Here is a 24,241-nt window from a genome sequence, read left to right as displayed (position 1 = left end):
ATCCTTCCACTCTCCAGGTTTGAGCCCAGGGCCCCCACCCACATCAGAAGGTGGAGTCATTTACCATAGCATCCTCACCTCCTGGAACAGGCCTGATATACAATAGGACTCAAAAAACATTTGTAGAATGCATTCATACTTATCCAAATTTGGCACCTATTGCACACTTTTTATGGCTCATCTGTCCTCTATTTTAAGTTAGGCATTCTGTTTCCTTTTTTTCTTTTTTTTTTTTTTTTTTTTGGCATTCCCCAGAGCACACCACAGTGCCAGGAAAGGCTCATAGGAGCTAAATAAATATTTACTGAACTAATGAAAACCTGACTACACATCTCACAAGTGAGAAATTCATTTGGTTTAGACAGATTCTTCTTTTCAAATGCAAATAACATTTTAGGAGGAAAAAAAAAAAAAGATCATACTCATACCTTCCAGTGAATTATACTAAGCGATAATCAGATTAACAACCATCTGAACGTTACTGAGCCAAGGACAGATTTAAGTGTGAAATGAGAGGACAGGAGGGAAGATAAGCAGACAAAAAGGGGGTTAACAGCCATCAGATCTCCAGATCCACAGCAGAGTAGCCTAAGGATCTAAGCACAAAAATGGGTAGGAAATTGGCTCAGAAAACTTTCTAGAAGGACACACAGCTCCCCTGCCCAGAACCACCAAGCATTTGTAAATGCTTATAATGCCCGATGCAGCACCAATGTCACCTTTATATGCATGACCTCTTTCAGTCCTCACCACAACTCTCTCAGGCAGGATATTATTATCCCTATTTTAAGATGAAAAAAACAGGAGTTTGGATAAGTTAAACAACTTGCTCAAGACATGCAACTAACAAGAGGATTCAGAGCCGAGCCTGTGACTATGCCAAAGTCATTGTTCAACCTCCTAGGCCAGATGGAGAATGGCCTCTTTGTAATTAGTAGTACACTTAGTAGTAGAAAACAACTATTTAGACCTTAAGTGTAGTCTACAAAATAAACAGCAGACACAGACATGGTTAGAAAGTCTACAAACCTAAAGCTCAGCCTTGTCATCCTTAACTCAGACATGACATCCAGTTCAGGTTAGTCCCAGTTAATCCATAATGTAGACCTCACATTTAGCAATGCAGGGACTAAACAAAGTGGGTTAAGGAAAATACAGTGTGGTTATCACCTCTGTTTAAGCATCCTCCACATATCTGAAAAAAAATCTAATTCTTTATCTCTGAACTTAATTTTCTAAGACAAACAATCACACTTATTTTAACTTCCCCTCATACAAATTATTTCCCTATTCTTCAGTCATTGCGGACTGATCCAAATTATCCTTGACCTTCTTGCTACAGGCCTGTGAACCGAAAACAATACAGTAACATAACACTGGTGCCTAGTGAGGACTTGGTCTTTAAGCACATGGCAAGAACCAAATTAATTCATAGTTATAGTTTTTTAAAGCCATCTTCTTCAAACTCATATGAAACTGTTTTGGACGTTTAGATCCTTATAACATCCAAATGTTATAAGGATCTAAACATCCTAATTCTAAAATTGCAGGGTTGCCCTGGAAGGGAAACACCTTTCCGGCAAAGTTGGTCTCTTCTTAAATCTGAGCCCTCCACCTCAAGCAGCACAGTGTCACAGCTTAGAATGTGAAGAGATGCTTCACCAATAGAGATTTCCCTGAAATGGGTGCCTGTCATCTGTTGTCACTGTAATCTCCAATGGCCACATCATTCCAGCAGCCCTGACTTTAGAGCACCCATAGAGAAGGGTTTCCTTCTCTGTATATTACCAGCTGAATGTGGTGGTCTACATTTTATATCCTTTTTCATCCTTATGACAGCTCTACAAGATAAAGAATAATGGCAATGGTTGCATGACAATATTAAAGTACTTAATTCCAGTAAACTGTACACTTAAAAAGGGTTAAGATAGTACATTTTGGTATGTGTATTTTACCACAACAAAAAAATATTGGAAAAATAAACTTCTATTAAAAAAAAGGCAAGGTGGTGGTGTCACTTTGCATACCAGGTACTACCCTTGGTCTACGATCTTTGCTTTGATTCTGCATCTTTAAAGACCACATTTGGCTCAGACGTTACCACAAATATCCTAGTAATGAGGAAGGTGTCACTTTATGCTTTATGTCTGTCCAACTTGATCATTTCCAGAAAAAGCTCCCTTCTTTCTTTCATATTTTTTCATCCTATTATTCACTCATTCAGCAGATATTTACAAAGCACCTACTACATACCAGGCACAGTCCTAAGCTGATATTCCATGTTCAGATACCGAAATAGTTCCATACCAGTTGGTAAATTGCTGCTGCCTGCAGTACCCCACCCCACTCCATATTAGTCACCTTAGTCTCTTCTGGGGGACCCACCCACCCTAGCCTTCCCCATGATTCAGCACAGCAGGATGCCACCAGAACCCTGCCCCATCTTTTCAGCCAGCTCCCAATTCAGCTGGTGAACACCTGGGCCCAACCCTTTGTTAAATATTTTATTACCCTCTAGATATAGCTATCAACAAAACAGACAAGGTCCCACCCTCTAGTCTGGGAAAAAGAAAGTAAATGCACACACAAACAAGGTAGTTTCAAATAGGAGAGCGCTGTACAGAATATAAAACAGCAAAGGACTAGAGGATGACTAGGGGAAGGGGTAGCAGGGTAGAATTTGAAAAAAAATTGTCTCTGAGAAGATGACATTAGAGGGAACCAGGCATGCAAAGATCTAAAGATAAGGACATTTCAGATAGAGAGAACAGACATATCAAGGCCCTCTGATGGGAATAAGCATGGGATTTTCAAGGTTAGAAGGCCAGTGTGATGGGAGCATCTTGAGCAAGGAGATCACAAAGGTTGACAGGGTGAGATCAGAAAGGATCTTAATAACATTGGTAAGGAGGATAATTTTATTCCAAGGAAGTGAGGAATCATTAGACAGGTTTGAAACAGGTAATGATGTGATCTAACTTATATTTTTTAAAGACCACTCTGACAATTGTGTGGCAAGAATATAAAAAGGAGACAATGTATGAAGCTGCAGGGTAACCCATATGAACGTGACAGTGGCTTGGGCTTGGTGACAGTAAAAGCAATGGAAAGATGTACTCCAATTCAATATATATTTTAGAGGCAAAGCTAACCAAACTTATGAATAAGTCTAATATGGGATAAGGAAATGAGGAAACAGAATGATTACTATCTTTTGATTTAGCAAGTCACTGATGGTAGTTTATATACTAAAAAGGGGATGACTGGAGGAATAAAAAGGTTTGGGGAGAAAGGAATAAAAGTTATGTTTTGCCACAATAAATTTGAGATATCATGTACATATATAATGTGGAGCTATCAAACAGGCCGTTGAAGCTTCATAACAATCCTATGAGGTAGAGAGGGAAACCCTGGTATTATCCAAATTTTACAAATAAAAAAACTAAGGCTCAGAGAAAAAGGACTATCTTAGTATAAATATTTTTATGAGCCAATGCCCCTTGAGAGAGGGCTGATTCCACATTTGAGGACTTCTCTCTAATACAACACACTTCCCTAGTTTGCCCCATATAGATTATGTGGCTGCTTCAGAGGTAAAAGGTCCTTTGTATCCAGAGATAATTCCCCCAGAAGATTGAGACTTATCCAATTAGCAGCATTTAACATGTGAAACTTACCTGAGATGTACTCACACGTATAATGTGTATTATTGGATATCTTCTTATAAAACATGCATCAACAATTAAATGCATACAGACAATACGAAGAAACCATAAAATTCTCTTTAGAGAAAGACTGCAATTTTCAGTTTCATTTTTATTAAGGGTTTGCATCAAAAAGCTTTCTCGGGCACACATTTCCAGGATTAGAAGAAAAAAAAATCAATTGGGCAATGACCAATACAAGAATTCCCACTTTGCACACTGCTTCTCAGGACTGTACCTAGCATGTAAGACAAGCTCACACTATACTCAATACTTCTTCCACCACACCAGGACTTTTTCATCCCTTTGGTTGCTTTCAAGTGGTGGAAACTTCTGCATTAGAAGATGTATTTTATAACAAGCTCAATGAATCTATTATAACCATACTTCCTGTCAAAATTCTAGAGGTGCCTTGCTGAAATGAAGGACCACACTAAACTAAATAGGAAGGTTGGGTGTTAAGGAAAGAAAAGAGAAAAGAAGCAAGGGAGGGAAAAGGGGGACAGAAAGGAGAAGAGCAGCAGATGTCCTCTTGAATGCAATCCTTTATGACAAAAGGATCCACCAATAACATGCTCACAAAGCATCACAAAACCCTGCAGAAAAGACACACTGTTTACATGGCTTGAGTCAGAGGTTAGTACAGGCTTTCCATTTTTTAAGCAGTGTCAATCGCGAGTTTCAAATAAGTAGTAATTATCAATGTAAAGTGAAAAATAAACAGGCCTGCTCAATTCAGTTTACCAGCACTCCACTGAACCTTCGTGCTATGAGCCAGCTTTTTATGTATGCTCTTAAAATAAAAGCAACAGCCTGGCTGGCACTACTAATAACCCTACTATCCTAAGACTTGAAAGAAACTTTGGGGGTACTTCTATCCACCTTTCTCATTTTACAGATAAGGAAACTAAATAAAGCTAAGGGATAAAGTAGCTTACCCCTCATCACAGAGTTCCTTCAGGATAAAAAAAACTCATGTTTTTCTGATTCTTAGCCACTATTGCTTGTACTATACCATGCTGACTACAAAGCATGAAAGAAAACATGCCACAAGGGATGGCCCAAGGCTTTACTGCAGCCACATCAGCGGAGGGAAGGTGGCAGAGTTGGGCTCCTCAGTCGTAAAAGCAAAGCCCAGCCCACAGTCTGGCTGTCAGCCTGCTACCTTCAACAGCTTTCCCAACAATACCACTGGGCACTTTCCCCTGGAGCTTTTGGTTTGATGTGAAAAATCTTGATGTGTAGTATCTGGTGCTCCCTTTCCACTGAGGCCTGGAACAAGGCCCTTGAAAGGTCATGCCGCAATGTGCTCCAAGGCTTCAGAGAAGCACCAGCCCTCTCCAAGGATGACAGGAAATAACACCCCTCTTCTCCCTGCCTTTAATTCAGCATATTCCTAACTGGATATCACACATATCCCTGAAAAGCTATTATAGGTTACAAGTACATTTTAGCCCTAATGGTTTCTGCCTTCTAAGTTTTTGCCCAATCCCAGCATATATAGAAAATTCCAGAAACATCTACTCCAATACTCTGTAGCATGGACATGTGGAATTCATAATGACATCTTAGTGCTTGCAGAAAACAAAATTTCTAATGAAAATTATTTTTGAAAAGGTCTTGTCTAGTTATTAGGGAAGCTGTAATATATGCAAAGTTTATACTGTTTGCCTACTGCAAACATTGTATAGATGAATGGATTGATAAAAAAAAATAATGATAATAATACTAATAACAATCTTCCCCTGTGCCATTTAAGATTTCCTCTTCTCCAAAAAAAAACACCTCAACAGCCTTTAAAAATCTCCCGTAATATTATATTTCATTCATTCATACACACACACACACATTTTTTTTTCCCAGAAAATGTCCTTACTAGGTATTCTTCTTATTAAAACACTTATACAACTGTGGAATTCAAGCTACACATTTCAGTTCTAAGATTCTCTCACTAGCTACTAGAAAATAAAATCTAAAGAGTAAACACCCCTTCAATGTTAGTCCACACTTTCCATAGCAGATCAATTCCCAAACTGCTAGTAATCTCTACCATCTCCCAAGTCCCACTGAAAAAGTTGCCTGGATTTTACTTGACAGTGTTGGCATTTTACTTGACAGTGTTGGCATTTTCCTGGCCTGGTTATAGAAAACAATCATGAAGGAACTACTTACGGCATAAGCACCTATCAAAAATGCTGCATTCGCTCTTTTTCGTTGGTCGAAGCAGGTGTAGTGCACTATTTTCTTTCTTGATAAACTGTATGACTAGAAAGAGGAGATAAAATAGTGTAACCATAGAGATAATGTTAAAACATACAGAAGACAAACATCATCTCCTAACTTTCAAGATATGTCACAATCCATAAAATATAACAACTTTCAACTTTAGTATCTACGGCATTCGGACATGAGCATTTGAGGGTTGGGGAAGTAACAGCTCAGACTTTTTACAGCCCAATTATGATGTGAGAATTGCCAATATAACAAAAATTTTTCTTGCCCAGAAAGGAAACTGATATGGTGGTAAATTATTAAATTATTGGCATCTCTACTAGCAGGAACCATTTTTGATGATCTATTTTTGATCTTATATATACTGTTTATTCACCCTTTTTCATTCCCTACATACCACTCCCACTCCCAGGAAAGTTATCTATACTTTTCATATTTATATAGTTTGTTTTTAAATGTGTTAACCAGTCTGTTGTCTTCTCTAAAAATTATTTTGAGACCAATATTAATACTTTCTTTCTATGAGGTTCTGTAATAACTCCCTTTTAGTTATCTGAAAATAAATGGTTAATGGGAAAAGATGAACCATCAAAAGGATTATATCAGCAAACATCTTAATACAACAGCCATATATTAAATGCATGGATTCAAACAGTTATTAAGCACCTACTACATGCCAAGCAATATGCTGCATGCTCAAGTATTTAGCTAATTCCAAAATAATCGACATGGTATGCTGCATACATGCTAAACATGAAGTGACAAATAAAAAGATCTGTTAATATGCAATCAAATTATCAATGAAAACTCAAATAAACATAAAATAATGAGAATGCTAATGCAACTCAATGAAATCTGCTCGATTTCCTCATATTTCAAAACATTTATAGTATTTTGACAAATGGTTCTCAAAATATTGGCAGATAAGTACACTTTAATTTGTCTATAAATTCATATTGACTACAAAAAACAGCTTTTTATACCTTATACATGGACCACAACCCACAGAAAATCCCTGCTTTTGAACCCCTTTAAAATCTAAACAGAGCTCAACTATGTACCTTTCTTTATACCCTGCTCTCCTCTACAAGGAAAAGAAACTTCCAACTCTTAAGTCTATTCTAAGATAAAACTTCTATATTCTGGCTTTAGCAGGTAACCACAGAAAACGTTACATGTTTCCCAGGAAACCCTCATCATTCCAAGTCAGGCATTTCTTTGATAACCAAGAAGCACAATTGCTAAAAATGGGAGTGCCCTTTTGAATTAAACTTTAAAAAATTAGCATTTGACACATGAAAAGCTAAACTATTTAATGTGAACTTCACAATCATTAACACAAATTCAATTACAAAGAATGCCTAAAAGTAGTTGTTAGTATCAAATTACATACTAGTATTGGATTTTTTTTATCAAAATTTTCACAAGGACTACATTCAGAAACAAAATGATTCTAAAGCCTATGCAAAAAAGAAATGTACTTATGGATAGAATAAAAGGTTCCATGGAGAAATGTAAATGGCTAAGTCTAAAGGAATTATGGATATAAAATGTGATGCTATAAAGTAATAATTTTTAAAACTTTAAAAAAAAAAATTGTGTTGACTCAAAGAGAGTCACTTACTACTAATGCCCTTATTTCCTGACAGGCTTACTAAAATACTCCTATGAAATAAAGAAAAAAGTACATTTCATTCAATTTGGCTCAGCTGAGTTAATGCACTGCAGTGAGCTAAAAATATACAGTCACTATCAATGTCACTGACACTTGACTCTTGCTTTTTCAGTCTGGGACTATTGACTGCCTGGATATTTCTTTTTCTATTTTATTTTATTATGTATTTGTTTGTTTGTTGTTTTTGTCATTTATTGTTCTCAACCAATAAGTTATGTTTGATTTACCAAAAATGGGAGTAAGGGCTCTTGAGACCTAAGCATCTCCTATGTCTCTTATCCCAAATACCTAAAGATGGCTTACACAGGCCAGGCTCTCTACAAACACAAGTTAACTGAGCACGAGGACTGGCAGCTCTTCTGGCTCCCAGCCTCTCACTATTTACATTTCCTGATTTCCTAAAACACTTGTGGGGAAGAAAGTATCTTGAAGTATGGATTATCTGTTTTGATGCTCTCTTCTACTAAGAATTTACATTTCATAACAAACTACTGCTATCGTTCATAATGTAGAATTGTATTTATTTTACAAATCCACTTGCCAAAATTGACAACTCATACTTCTCATCCTGATGCTCGATTCTTTCTTTTTTTTTTTAATTTGTTGTTTTCTGGTTTTTCATTTTTTCTCTCTCTCATTCTAAAGTACATGGAATACAGAGACCATCTAGAACAGAAACCATAAAGCTGAAGGACAGAATTCTGAGGGAAACTTTCTTCTCACTGTATACCTATAAATATTTTCTAAGTAAATGGAACACAACCTAAAAATTTTATGACTTTAGAAAAATTTTATAAACTTTACAAGCCTCAGAAATCACATCAGGTAAAAAATGGTCTTCACAAAATCTACCCAGAAATTTTAATTATTCTAAAATATTTCTTATGGGAATCTGCCTATCTGCCTACAGGAAGCAAACATAACTTTTTTTTTTTTTTTTTAGAGCTTTCTGCCTAATTTTTAGGAAGAAGTTTGATGCTCCTGGCATTAACCTTGCTTTGGTGTTTTTGGGATTCAGTTTTCTCAGTTAAGTCTCAAAAGAACTACAGCCAAGAGATGATCTACTTAGTGAACCTTGGCCAGTATCTTCTAGGTTGGATCACTGAGAGTTGAGTTCTCATGCATGGAATCAAAACTAACTCAAAGAGAATGACTGGAGAAAAATCTTATGTACTATAGGCCTTGTCCTGATTCCTCTCCTTGCCACTACCAAGCCTCCCTCTTATGGTCAACCTGCCCCATAATTTTACACCAGTGCTGGTGTTCAACAGAGGAAATACTCTGTACTGTACTGAAAATTTCAGGGATAACAAAACATTTTGTCATTTGTTTAGCTGATGTTTTATATGATTGGGCTAATATACAAAAGCACTTGAATGTTTTTTCCTTTCAAATATTAAACATACCCCTCCCTTTAAAAACCTACCTATCACAGGGCTCCCTTTGGCTCACTTGGGAGACTGTGGTGCTGATAACACCAAGGCCATCGGTTTAGATCCCTATAAAGGTGTGGCCGGTTAGCTCACTTTGGAGAGTGTGGTGCTGACAACACCAAGTCAAGGGTTAAGATCCCCTTACCAGTCATCTTTTGGGGAAAAAAAAAAAAACCTACCTATTACATAAGCAGAGCACCCTAGAAGAAACAATACCATCCATTGGAGACACTGATGAATAAAGTACCTTTAGAGGAACTCATCCTTCCCGATCTTTCATGGAAGAACTTTAGCGTGCAAGGAAAGAAAGTCGCAGTTTGAAGACAATAGGACTCTACGTTATGAATGAGCCCAGCAGATGTTCTCTCAGATTCTGCCATAATACCAGGAGAACATCAAGCCTCCAAACTGGGCAGCAGCCTCTTCCTCACTCCTGCCGTCTGGTACTCTGACCCAGCCCTTCATGGACAGCATTCACAAAGGTACATCACAACCTCCGGTTTTCAGTAAGCTATCTATCCACTCTATTATGGATTCTTTTTGCTTTACATAGAAGCTCAGCGATCACAAAAATACAGTGTACAATTGCAAAGTAAATTTAGGAATCAAATGAGTACAATCTTAAATATAAAGGAGAGGATGTCACAGAAAGAATACTAAGACCTCTGGACTATTTTCCTTCTTTGAAGTGAGGCTGTACATGACACATTACAAATCATAATCTTCAGCTACTATTCATCTTATATTTTAGATTTCTATCTTGAAACTGGAGTGTATAGTTTCCTGAACCTTCTTAACCTAAGTGGACACAGCCAGCCATCTATAATAACACCAACAACAACAGCTAACATTTATTGGTCCACCATTTCCCAAAGCAATAGGAACAGTGCCAGAGGGGTCCGGTTTATAGAGACACAGAGACTCTCGCAAATTAGAGGTCCTGGGCAAGGCTGAAGTATAATCAGTATACTATGTTTTATCGGGAGAACATAAACCAGGACACAGAAGGGGTTTGAGGTGAACATTTACACAGCAAGTGCTGTAGGTGGGAAAAACCTAGAACTCCCTCACTGAGCTAGATAATTTATGTAAATCTCAATTATGATGCCATAGCAAGTTTCATGGTTTATAATTTAAATAATTCTTAAGTTGAATTAGTCAACATTACTAAAATTTTTCAGAAACAAAAAACAAACTAAATCTAAATCTAAATTATATTTTATTATTATATTATTGTATTACACTTCATCCTCTTAAGAGACTGGTTCGGAATCACCCGGAGGGCTTAGTAAAATACAGATTGCTAGGCCCCATCCCCAGAGTTCAATGCAGTGGGACAGGGCCTGAAAATTTGCATTTTTAGCAGGTTCCCTGGTAATGCTGACACTACTGGTCCAGGGATCACACATTGAAATCCACTACTCTAAGATATTGCTAAAATTGGAGGAGAGCTCCATAAAAACATGACTGGTCCCACCCCTGGAAATGTTTTATATGTATCCTAAAACACTGTCCACTTGATCAAGGAGCCCCAAAAGAACTTTAAATTCTCCTATAAAGGAACTCCAAATCATGCCATATGCCTTTTAGAAGAATGTTACAAAAAAACACATTTCCCCAGATTCCTCCGAGAAAGTGTTATCACAATTTGTAAATTTGTGCATTCCAGGTGATAACACCTTAGGAACAAGTTTCTTTAATGATTCTGTAATGAAGCTGCCTTTAAATGGCATTAGTCCAGAGGTTCCAAATTCAGATGCTCTCAGGGGCCAAGAATTTGAAGTGGACCCACTGGCAAACTAGGAGAGCATTCTCTATCCAAAGCATACTTAGCTCCAACCTGCTGCTCCCACAGAGGAATCTGGGCCCAGAATTGTCAGATACTGCAAAATTTAAAAGAAGCCAAAGATCCAGAATTTTGTGGAAGTTTTCATAAATTGCAGATGTTGACTATGAATTCAAATTTCTTAAAACAGCATTCATGCCCAACAAAACATGTCTGTGGATTGAATGCTGCCCATAAGTGACCAATTTGCTGAATCTGTGGCTGAGAAAGTTCTATTGGTTCTTTAAACATGAATTGAGCGTCTGTTGTGTGTGAAACACTTTGCTGGGTGATGTGGTGACAAGGGGAGGGGAACCCCAGTCTCTAGCCTCATACACGCTCACAATCTAATGAATATTTAATGCAAGATATTGACCAAGGCTTATCACAAACAGAAGAGAATAACCTCACAGGGATGCATGCACAGCACACAAGGACCAATGAAACAATCCTAACTACACATACAATCTAAAAAGGTGAAAAATTTTCATTTAACAAAGTAAAATATAGTCCATAAAAGATGGGATTTATTACTGAATATCTATCAATTAATATAATCAAATCTATAGAAATTTCCAGACCTGTATTGTTTACCTGAGAATCAGTTTTACCCCTGTGTGTAATACATCATATAAATATTTGATGTTACTTATAAACCAAAGTACAATGACTGCTATGGTAGAGCAACACAAACTGAGATTATTGATCCCAGACAGACATTTTCTATCTTGAAAAGGAAAGCTACGTGAAAGGATGCATTCTAGCGGGATGACTCCTTAGGAAAAATGAGCCATGGCAATTCAGAGAGGGAAGAAAATGATGACATGTTATACAAATAACAAATAGCCCAGGCTATCCTTTGATTATGGTAACATGCATAGATCATGCACTTGGTCAGACTATGTCAGGAGACCATAAACTACCTAACCATTCAATAATAAAATGTGATACAATTAAGCTCAAAGCTAAAAATTTAAAAATTAAAAAAAAGAGTTAATGGCCAATTTAAAGAAATAGATTTTAAGTAGCCTTTCCATAAAATTGTTTGCCATGCTTAAAATCAAGTCATTTGGTTAGAACCCTGTATTTAGTTAAGCTGTATGAATCAGTCTGATTGAGTAAGGAAGATATTAGTGCAGCCTGCATAATATGCTCTTTAATAAGAAATAGGGCCCATGCACTTCCCTAAACAAGCAAGCTCTGCAGATTAAGTAGACTGCAGCACAGAGACTATGGTGATCAAGGCATCATTCTCTTACAGGAGACCAGGCTAGCCCAGTAATGGCCGCAGCAATCAGCATCTCCACAGCAATCAGTGGTCATCTCACTGCAAAAGCGATAAAATGGACAGGACTTCCTGTGAGCAGCCATGACCTGTACATGTTTTACCTCCAACTTTCCCAGGAAAGGGATATTCTTGAAAATTTTCTTTGGCTGTACAAAACAAAATATGGTTTATGTTTTTATTTAGAGCTAAGATAAAATAGGTTGAATAGTTTCTTTTAAAAAATAAAATAAAAGATGTCCACTGTACGGTCAATTTTGTTTCAAACCCAATACATTTCATTAATGAAATGGCACATTTGATTAAAGTAGAAGTCAAAATGTCAGAGAAAAGTTGCTCATAAAGATTATTTGATCATGCTAATATAGTTGAAGACACATAGGGATTCTCTATAAATGGGGTTATTCTTGCCTGAGGATTCCTGAATAGGCATAAGAGGTCTATGCCTTGGAATCTCCGTGTATGCTCACTCCCATGTGAGTCAACACTGCCTTAGAGTCCCCAGTACCTCTTTAACTACATCAACTATCTCCAGAATGTAGCTTGCTTTTCTTCCCCCAAAGCCCATGAACCTGAAACAGAAGAGAACTGCATGAAACTCAACATGTCTTTGTAGTTATAATAAGAAGGTGGTCTGATCATTATTTCAAAAGAGTTCTTGTATACAACCACCTGATACGGTGGCAGGTGCCTGTTTCCAGGATAGGATTACTGCACTGATTCATTCAGCAACAAGGACATTCCCTGAGCCCCACCATCTGCCAGGTACTCTCAGTACTTCAGTACAATTGTTCATTTCATGATGGCCACCCCCCACCTTCTCCTTTTACCCTGAAAGGGCTATGTGGAATGTTTTGTAAATTTAAAATTACATTTCTGTGAATATCTTTTTAATCCTTTTTGAAACAGTCCTCAAGATTACTGTAATTGTCTTGTTGATTCATAAACAGCAGGTATTAAAAAAAAAAAATCACTGCCCTAGAAAATGTCCCCTTTTCTCAGTGATACTCTTTAGATGTTTTTTCTCCAAGCTGGGATTTCATTTTTCTCTGAGTAAAAGTAAAATCAGTAATTAAAACTATATTGACTACTTTCAGAAAAGACAGTTCAATCATATTATGTTTATAAAGCTTTCATATTATTAAAGTAGTCATTGAAAGGTTTTTTTAACTGATTTAAGTTTGGAGAAGGTATCCTGTTTTTAAAAAATACTACAATTTTGTCTTTTGTCACTACAGTTTTCTCTTTTAGAAGCCCTTATATTCTAGCCCAGTGTTCTTAACATTGTCTGTGCCAAGAATCCCTTTGAGAATCTGATAAAAAGCTACGAATCCTCTCAGAAGAAAAATGTAAATACAACAAAATAACATATAATTTCAGGAGTTCATGGATCCCCTGAAATGTCAGATTAATACTTACTGTTCTAGCCTATCAATCACTGATTACATTTTACATTAAATAACATACACAGTTTTACAAATTGTTCTTACTTCAATAAATCTCTCCTCTTTTGATTGCTTCCCCTATCACGGTAATTATTAACAAGAAATAGCAAACAGCAACATATTACTTCATAATTCTTAGTATTTAAAATTTTTTAAAGTACAGTTTAAAATAATAAGCAGCAGGTTTTTTGTTGGTGATATTGGTTTTTGTTTTTGGATTTTTAATCTAAGCAGATCTTTGACGGATAATTTTCCATTCTAATCAACATAACTACAACTAAGACCACTGGGAATAGAATGCATACAAACACAAAAAATAGCAATAAATCACCACTTCAGATAATCAACTTGAAAAAACACCTTTTGACATATAAAAATGAGAAATTTGGGCTTGGAATAGAGTGCACAAAATATTACCTATCTACATAAAGCATCGAATAGAGGGCGGGGAGATCATAAAAGCTTTACTGGGAGGAATAAAAATTTCCAAACTAGAAAATAAAACGTGCCTAAAGAAATTAGGATATCACACAGAAGAATTTTAAGCCAAAGTTACTGGTTAAAATAGTGCCAAATTATTCGGAGAAGTAAAGGAGTTTGAGGACCAAGCAAATGCCATCAGACAGTGTTAAGATGTCACTAGAACAGTGTCAGTAGAATAGGAAAGGCAAAAGTTAGGTAGCAAAGGATTAAGCAATCAGTGTATGGGGAGGATGTAAACATGCCGCAGGCAGGCTATTCTGAAACCTCTGGAGGCAAAGGGATAAAAGGGGATCTGCAAGTTAAGGGGATCATGACAAGGTCAATAGAAGGTTCTGTGTTTTTGGTGACCCTGTGCTGGGCACTGGGGACAGAAAGATACATGGCATGCCCCCATCCTCCAGGAGCTCATGGTCTGGTGAGAAAGACAGGCGCAAACAGGTAATTATAATTCTTCAACAATAGAGATCTGTACAGAGAATTATGGGAAAAAGAGCGAGCCACCTCCAACCCAGTCCAACCCAGAAGGGAAAGGAGAGGCTTCCTAGAGGGTGGTGCCTGAACAGAGGTCTTAAAGAAGAGGAATTATCAAGCCAGAGGGAAAGGGCATTCCAGTCAGACTGGGCGTCCGAGCAAATGCAAGAACAGTTGGTGCGGTGCAGGGTAAAGTGCAAGGCTGGGAGAAGCGGGGTACCACAGTTCCCAGTAAATTAGTGCATGAAATCATCCACTGGGAAGACGCCAAGTGGGGGAGCTGGCAAGGCGAGCAAGGCAAAAGGGATGGAAGCAAGTACCCAGGACCTTACTGAAGTGAGTGCCTGTGGGCTGCAGGCAAGAGACATCAGCTGGGTGTGATGCACTGAGAATTGGGAGACTGAAGGTCTAAGGATCCCAGGAGGATGAGAGACAGAATGTGGAAGGCACGTAACAAGAAGGCTCTATTCCAAGAGGGAGTGCCTGGAGTCTGGGTTTCTGGAAGTGAAGCAGCGGGAATGGCAGTAATAGTCACGGGAGTAGAAGAGGCAGAGGAGCCTCAAAGCCAGCGTCAGACAACACAGTCAAGTAGTCCAGGCAATGCCGCCAGTGAGCATGGAAGGCTGTAAACCAGAGGCTGCAGTTACCACTGAAGACGGAGAGAAGAACGTGAACGATGCGGTCAAGAGCCACAAAACCTGGCCCTGACTTCACCTTGCAGCCTTGGACAAGTCACCCACCTCTCCCGAGCCTCCCTTTCTGAGTCTTGACTAAATGGTTATTTAGAGTCCTAAAATTATATTGGACAGCTTCCCCGTATGGAAGAGACAGCTCTAAGGCTGAAAAGAGGGTGTTCATAAATTTCGTGGAAGAACTGTCTTTGTTGTTTTCCTATCAGAACTCACAAATATTACATTAGTAAGTTCACTTTGCGTAGGACCTTAAAATTTACAAAGCTCTTTGTATTCTCTAATACAATCCTAACCAGCACCGTGTGAGCACTCTATAATTCCTATTTATATATTTCCTACAGATGAAGAAACTGAGATTCCACAAGGCTAAAGCAATTGCAGCTTTGGATTGGTAAAGTAAATCTTTTTCTCCTAATACAGAGATTCTAGGTGGCATGCTTCATTAAGATAACCCATGCCTTACTAACATTTGAGTTTTGAAAATGCAATCCTTAAGAAAGTAATAGAGTGCCCACTAATTGTACTAAAGCAAAGATGTCATTCCAGGCATCTAAGAGATTACCTGATCACTGCAATGAAACCAAGTGGGTGGTCTAAACTTTATTAAATTTTCATAATGTTGAAAGATAGCTTTGTAAGGCCAGCCTGTGGCTCACGTAGGAGAGCGTGGTGCTGACAACACCAAGTCAAGGGTTAAGATCCCCTTACCGGTCATCTATTTTTAAAATAAAAAAAAAAGAAAGATAGCTTTGTAAATGAAAGCAAATCAAAACAAGCCTATATATATACTTACCCACATGTCCAGTATAGAATATAACAGAAAAGACAGTCTTAATTCAATCCATCCACTCTTGTGCAATTGCGAATAAGTAGAACAAAGAATCAGACCAGTGATTTTATTTTCCTAATTATGATTCTTTTCTCTTTGGTCATTCCAGATAGTGCACAGGTCCCAGGTTATTAATAATAATACCCAGTTCGTAATAATACCCAAGTACATACTAACATGACTAATAAAGCAAAGAAACTCCTAGGTCCTCAGAAGGAAGACATGAACTTCAATTATTTTTTAATATTGTTAATTCAGCCATTAAAAGTTCATTTTATATAAAAGGGATATTATTTGCTTCCTTGATAAGTGCAAAAATTTTAACTTTATTTTCTAAACTACAGGCAGTAGTTCCCTTCCTGAAAAGCGTAGATCCATTTTAGTTAAAAGAATTCACATATATCTTAAATCTTTTCAAGTAGAAAAGTTGAGCGCAACAGATTTTATGTTATTTGACTACTGACTAAAAAGATCACTCTTCAATCCCATTTCATGACCATTTAGCACTTTGAGATCAATGGCAAAAATTTGTAAATTCATAAATACACAACATATTCTACAGAAAATTCAGACTGCCTTTTACACGTAAGTTCAATGAAAAACAATCAAATCAAAAGATAATCACTTAATAATAATTAGTTAATTAATCACATAATTATTAATTAACTAATTAATCAATAATTAGCTAATTAATCACATAATTAACTAATATGTACGAGGCACTATACCATGTAAAAACAGTAACATTTTACCCAGGAGAAAGAATAAAATACCTAAGCATTATAATTTGGTGGTTATCCTTAAGGGCAGGCTATATAGTACGTTGCCTTCCAAACTGAAATATTCAAGATCTTTGCCATAGGTCAAATGTGTCCCCCAAAAGTTCATGTGTTGGAAACTTGATCTCCACTGCAATAGTGTTAAGAGGGTGGGAAATCCAATTATGATATCTGAAAGGTGGGGCCTTTGAGAGGTGAATGGATTAATACATTTATGGAGTAATGAATTACCATGGGTGTGGACTGGTGGCTTTATAAGGAGCACATGAGAAAGTTCTTGCCTTTCTCACCATGTGGTACCCTGTGTTGCTCTGAGGCCCTACAGAGAGTTACACCCAGAAGAAGGCCCTCACCAGATGTGCCCCCGGGGCTGGGGACATCATAGCCTCCAAAACTGTAAGAAATATATTTCATTTATTCATAAATTACCCAGTTTCAAGTATTCTGTTCTAAGCAGCAGAAACAGACTAACACAATCTTGATTTAGAAATTGAAAGAAAAAGATAAATATTGCTTTCCATGTGATGAAATAAGTTAACCAAAACTAGGAATACAGATGTCACTTTTTCTCACATGCTTACAGTTTAAGAGAAAAAAAAAAAAAGCCAGATGCCAAAATCCACATGTAAGCACAGAAAATTAAACCAGATCCTCACGTAAAGTAGAAAATACAGATGAACACTGAGTGTATGATCCAAATTCTGTCGTATCAGGTAAAGTGCTTGCTCTATCACTATAAGTTCATCAATTTCATGTGGTTGTTAACTCTACAGAGATGACAGTCAAGAAATACACAAAAATTTCAAACTTGACCAGACAGAAAACAGTTATGCTCCAGAGCTCCAGCCATGATGAGCCCTTTCGTTAAACAGTAACAATGTCTAGAAGCAGATCTGAAGGTTTCAGAAAAATTATCCTAGAAGAAAATTTGATAAAGACTTAATAACAACAACCTAAAAAGATTTGTACTTTCTTTCTTAGATCACTATTCCAATGACCTCATTCAGATCATATTGCAATTCATCCTGAAAAATGAAAGAGATTAACATGCCCTTTTGTGGGGTAATCAAGAGGATCAATTTCAACATCTAGGTGAACTACTACAGAAATTTCCAAAGATCAAGATTACCTGACTAAATGGTATGTGCGCAGCAATGCCATTGGGCAGATTTCACATTTCAAAAGTTTTAATACAAAAATATAAACATCACCACAATACTCACTTTTAGTTTCTTGTTTAGTTTACAGCAGTATCTGTACACCATTGCCAAATTCAGAGGTCCAAAATCTGCATAGAAACTGAGATTTTAAAAAAAAAAAGTAGTATTTAGTAGAAGTATAATTTACAGTGACATCGCTGCTCATTTTTAATTTCATTAAACTTGCAATCGAAATTCAACTATCTTCAGGAGTAAGAGTCATTATGTAACAAATCTGGTTCATGGTAATTCAAATAACTAATAGTTTCACCCTAGTAGTCCCCTCCAGTTATTCCAGCCAGTTTCTTAACAGGGAGCTAGTTGAAGAGGTTTGAGTTCCACCTCCTTTCATCTTCTGCCAGTACATTTTATTAAAAGTATTGAAAAGAAGACAAAGAAAGAACCAAAATAACATGCTCAGGGCCTATACATCCTTTTATTTCTTTATGATCTACTTAGTTATAAAGCTCTATACTCTGGGTTCCAATTCCAGCTATTCCAATCAAACATTGCTCTCGATTCTCAAGTATCTTAAATCCAGTGGTCTTTTTTCTCCTTAAACTTTTTTTATTATTAGACACCCTCACTCCTCTCCCTTTCTCCATCCCTTATAAATACAGTCATCAATTTGTAGATCTCTCACCCACTGTCATGAATTTAACTTATGACCCTATGGAAAAGATATATCTCCACCTGAGACCCAGCATCAGTGTTCCTCATCTTTAGCTACCTGCTGGACCCACCAACTACAGGCCCCTTCATCACCTGGAACTCAGAATGTGTAAAACTCAACCCAACTCTCCTTCAAATCAGTCGTCCAGACTAAAAATCATCTTGCTTCTTCCAGTCACTCAGGCATGAAACCTCTCAATCACAAGAGGACAACATATAAATATTAACTTAACCCTTACATATCAAATAAGCTACTATTCTAATTCATCCTTTCCTTTTCTATTCCCACTTTAGCAACAGAAGTCCAGATCTTCTTCATCTCACACTTGTACTGTTTAAATTCTCTCTCCCCTTCCCAATCATCCTGTATTCCACTATAGAGATTAATTTTCATAAAATTTAATTTCTCACATATCCTCCTACTATTCAAAAATGTTTAATGACTCCTTACTGCCTTCAGAATAATTCCTTGGCCCAGCAAGCAAAGTCCTGTGCAACATGCCCCTAGCTTCCAGGTTGACCTTATCTCCTAACAGATCCCATATGGAATCATGATTCCAACAAACATGTCCATTCCTTATTCCCAAATAATCCACACCTATTCTCAACCCAAGCCTCTGCTCACATTGGCCTCCTTGCCTTGAGTGCTGTCCTTTTCTCTTTCTGCTACACAATAGCTACCCCAAAATCTGGTTCAAATCCTGCCCTCTCCATGAAGCCTTTCCAATCACTCTTAGGAAACACTAACCCAAAGTTCCCAAAACTTACCATCTGAGCCATTCTTCTGGCTCACTACACAAATTACCACATGCTGTGAGTTATCTTTTTAAGTGTAGATCCTACCTGCTCAACTACAGTGTAAACCTCTCAGTCAGAAACTGTATCTTGTACATTATATGTCCAAAGATACATATATCTTTGGACATATAATAGCTCAAAATAAGCTCAAAAGAATACCCTACTCATAATATTAAACTTCAGCAAATGAGTCTTCATTATGAATAGATGTCTCATTAATGCTCTAAATTTAATTTAGCTTAGACCACACCTTTACTAAATACCAACAAGTTTCCAAAAATCCATCCCCAAGGGCAGGCCTGTGGCTCACTTGGGAGAGCATGGTGCTGATAACACCAAGGTCAGGGGTTCAGATCCCCATACCAGCCAGTGATCAAAAAAAAAAAAAAAAAAAAATCCATCACCCAAACGATTTGTATTTTGAGGAAGTCATTGATTTAATTTTTTTCTGCCACCCAAATTACACTGTCATAAATATGTTTTACACTACATCAAATCTGCAAATAGCCACTTGCCTTAGATAAGTAAATACTGAACTTGTATATTTTTATCTATGTTAAGCAAGTTGGTAGTATTTTGGAATTTATATTCCAGGTAACACCAAAACTATCTGTCCCTGTACAAAGACTTTATGAGAAGTAGAATACAAAGTCGCCAAAAAAAGAAAGAAAGAAACTTGCAAAGATTTAAAATAAAGTTCTTGATTTATTTCTAAAGTTCCCAGTGTTCTATAAATATAAACAAAAAACCCATGAATCCAAAATGAACTATACCTCGGGCCGTGGCTCACTCAGGAGAGTGTGGTGCTGATAACACCAAGGCCGCGGGTTCGGATCCCCATATAGGGATGGCTGGTTAGTTCTCATGGGAGAGTGTGGTGCTGACAACACCAAGTCAAGGGTTAAGATCCCCTTACTGGTCATCTTTTAAAAAAAAAAAAAAAAATGAACTATACCCATAACCTAGTTACTGCCAAGTCAATAAAAACCCACTCAAAAGAAACAAAATGAAAGAGCATACAAATCTGTACCTACCAGCATTGATTAAGGCAACCCTATTTCTGTAACAGAGATTTCCTTGTTCTTGGATTATTGGAAGCAATGCTTTTGACTAACATACCTTGTTCTTTTCTACTTGAACGTGAATATCGACACTTGTAGAATTTTAAGATAAATTTGTTATTCTTAGTTATGGTTATTTCAGCGTTTTAAACTCACTTTGAACAAATTTTTGAAAGGCACAAAGAATTCAAGTTTCATACATTACAGGCCAACTTCAGTCTCAAACTCAAAGCTGATAAGGTCAGCTTAGCCACATGTACTTTTAGAAGCACTATAGTTAACAAATAGACCTATTTCACCAAACACCAGAAAAATAAATTGGTATGCTCTAATAACACAGGAAAAAGTAAATCAAATATAGACCTTGTCCTTAAGTTGATCTGCTCTCTCCACCATGGTAGCCACTCGCCATGACTATTTAAATTTAAATTAAAGTTAAATAAATTAAAAATTCAGTTCTCCCATCACTTGAGATATGTTCAAAAGCCAATTCTGTAGCCCTTAGCTAAGGGCTACAGGTTGGACAATGTTGTGTGCTGATGGACACTACTGATCAAGATGAAAAGATAAGATAGGAACAAAAATAACTATAAAACACTAGAGAAATTGCCAAGTACCATGAATGAGGTATAGATAAAATGCCTGAACACCATTAAAATCCTCCCCCTTCCCAGAGGAATGGAAATCATCAAGTCGTAGGTATACCTGTTCCCCACTGTTCATCGCAGCACTCTTTACAATAGCCAAGAGTTGGAACCAGCCCAAATGTCCATCATCAGATGAGTGGATACGGAAAACATGGTATATCTACACAATGGAATACTACTCAGCTATAAAAACGAATGAAATACTGCCATTTGCAACAACATGGATGGACCTTGAGAGAATTATATTAAGTGAAACGAGTCAGGCACAGAAAGAGAAATACCACATGTTCTCACTGATTGGTGGGAGCTAAAAATTAATATATAAATTCACACACACACACACAAAAAAAAAAAAAAACAGAGGGGGAGAAGAAGACATAACAATTACAATTACTTGAAGTTGACACAACAAGCAAACAGAAAGGACATTGTTGGGGGGGAGGGGGGAGAGGGAGGAGGGAGGGAGGTTTCGGTGATGGGGAGCAATAATCAGCCACAATGTATATCGACAAAATAAAATTTAAAAATAAATAAATAAAATCCTCCCCCTTCAAGGGCACACATATTTCCCAACAGTGGTATTAGACCCTGATAATTTTTATCCCCTTTTATTCAAGGGGGTCATATTTCCAAAAAGCCAGTTTGGGACCTAGAACAGGAGTGAATGGAAAAACAGGAGAGGATCTAGTCCCCACTCTCCTTTACAGTCCCTCAAAATGACGTGTTGCTATCCAAAGATGGCTGCAATTAAGAAGTTACGCCTCTTTCTTGGCCACAGCCCAAGTTAAGGGTGGAAAAAAAATGAGCAATCTTAACCCAGAGGACTTCCCACCCCATACTATATTGAAGCTCAACAGGCCAGCCTTGGTACCACACAAAAAGAGGGATGGGCTTTAAGTTACACTAAGAAATTAAGTCAAAAACTTTGCACAGCCAGAACTTCCAGTCAAGATGGCAGAATAGATGGTCCCCAGAGTCCCCCTCTCCCACAATCAACAAATTTACAACTATTAAAAAGCAACAACTGCCCAGCTGGAGCCGCTAGAGCTCAGGGGAAGAGAAGGAGAGAACTACGGAGCTCATGGAGGCAGGAGAAGCCACGATGAGAAAAAGGACCACTCTGACCATTTTGAGCCCTGACCACTTCAAGCCTGGCCCTGGTGAGCACACGGAGCAGGAGCTGGCAAGAGTCGCAGCTGTGCCCTTCGGATGAAGTTGCTTGGAGGCGGCAGGGGAGAAGAGGGCCTTGGTGGCCCCCAGGACAGCAAGACCACTAACAGTGTTCCCATGGACACACATAGGAATGAGAGGCCACAGACAACTGAAGAAAGGAGCCACTCAGGGACCAGGGAGTCATTGCAAGGGACTGGCACAGGGCCCATCCCATGGGAAATGTTTGGAGTGCAGGGGTTGGGGGAGACAGGCCCACTGGGGAAACACTGGGGCACAGCATGCACAGCTGATCCACCCCCCAATCAGCGTAGGGCCACTCAGTGGAGATTGGTCAGGAATATAGAACTGCAGTTTCATGAAAAGACTCAGGCCCAGACCAGAGTTTACACACAACCTGGGTGTACCAGACCTCACGAGACCCAGAAGTACTTACAAGGTCAACAATTAAAACCTGAGCTGTCAAAAAGCCTTCCCCAGGGAATCAGCGGCAAAGCAGCAATGTAGCTCAACCACAGGGCTCAAGTGCTGGTCCCTACAGGAAATTCCCCCATTTTAGAAGTAAGCAAAGGACAACACATTAGTTCCAGTGCAGAGTTTAAGGGGTGGGAACAGCGAATAATAATCTTTCACAGAACTGAAAGAAAAAACAAAATACCCACAGACTAGAGACAAAGTTCTGATATTAACCAGTAAAGATCTAACACCACCATAGGACACCTATAAAACCTGGAAGGACCAGAAGCCCCCTGGGCTACCACACCAGGGTGGGGGGAGGGCCAAGGGCCTTAGCCACGCCCCCCAACATCTGCATCCGGCCCTGCAACAACCACCAGGCAGCCTCCAGAAGTGCCCCAGGCTCCCCTGCTGGCATGAGGGTTGTGCCACAGGCCTCAACCACGCCCCCTCCCTCCTTCCTCCTCCTCCCACACTCCCTCCCACCCCTCTTTCCTGTCTCCCTCCCCCCAACTGCTCCACAACATCTTAGAATGTAAAAACTAATAGCAATTAATTTTTTTTTAAAAACTTTATACAGCCAAGAGTAATTTTGACTAAGCCTTCAAAAGTCAGAATTGTCACAGATAAATACAGCCAACAAACTCTGTCTTGAGGTAACTGGATATATCCTTTCCCTATAATGTTTATGTTTATATTAATATTGATGTATTTATAATAATATAGTTTTGGGCTGAGCCCGTGGCACACTCGGGAGAGTGCGGCGCTGGGAGCGTGGCAACGCTCCCGCCGCGGGTTCGGATCCTATATAGGAATGGCCGGTGCACTCACTGGCTGAGTGCCGGTCACGAAAACGACAAAAAAAAAAATAATAATAATAATATAGTTTTACGTGTATATTATTTTTTAACTACCTAATACATATCTGGAAATGTCAAGGTCACTGAAAAACGGTCATAGTTGCTCACGCAGTACTGAGTTATCACTAACTTGGTATAACAAAATACCTCAAATAAAGAAGAGAACTTCCAACAACATGCTTCTTTATAAGAATCTTCCTCACCAGAGGTGGGAGAAAATGTAAACACATTTATAATCCAGACTAATAGCTAGAGAGAAATAACAAAATAAAAAATGGATTGATAATCGATTGAAGTGAGTCAAACGTGCTAAAGTATAAAATATGTAGGCAACTTGGAACAAAAACAGAATGAAGAAAACTGGGCTCAGAGTAGAAGAGAAATGGAAGGTTGTCAACCGGGGGACAGTGAAAAAGAGAAAGAAACGGCAGAGATAAGCTTAGAGCCACAGCCAAGCAAGGGCCCCCATTTTGTCTTGGATAATGGAAAGAGTATTCTGGTCCAATCTGGGAAGGGAAAAACATA

The 24,241-nt window shown here is 38.1% G+C and overlaps 1 protein-coding gene across 7 annotated transcripts in view; it reads right to left on the bottom strand.

Annotated features, from left to right (window-relative positions):
* The window catches only part of CDC14A (cell division cycle 14A), a 159,722-nt gene that overhangs the window by 115,411 nt on the left and 20,070 nt on the right, over positions 1-24,241 (bottom strand). For 5 of the 7 annotated variants that reach the window (XM_063104365.1, XM_063104369.1, XM_063104364.1 and 2 more), the window contains exons 3-4: positions 18,077-18,152; positions 5,877-5,969 (exon numbers count right to left, since the gene is read on the bottom strand). In XM_063104365.1, the coding sequence (XP_062960435.1) occupies positions 5,877-5,969; positions 18,077-18,152 (169 nt within the window). Of the gene's footprint in view, positions 1-5,876; positions 5,970-12,128; positions 12,197-18,076; positions 18,153-24,241 lie in introns of those variants that run through there. The other 2 variants (XM_063104366.1, XM_063104368.1) reach the window with 1 other exon arrangement.

This window comes from Cynocephalus volans, chromosome 8, assembly GCF_027409185.1.
Source record: "Cynocephalus volans isolate mCynVol1 chromosome 8, mCynVol1.pri, whole genome shotgun sequence".
Classification (NCBI taxonomy): Eukaryota; Metazoa; Chordata; class Mammalia; order Dermoptera; family Cynocephalidae; genus Cynocephalus; species Cynocephalus volans.
The sequence above is the reverse complement of the archived record's forward strand: the minus strand, read 5'-3'. Positions and strand labels throughout refer to the sequence as shown.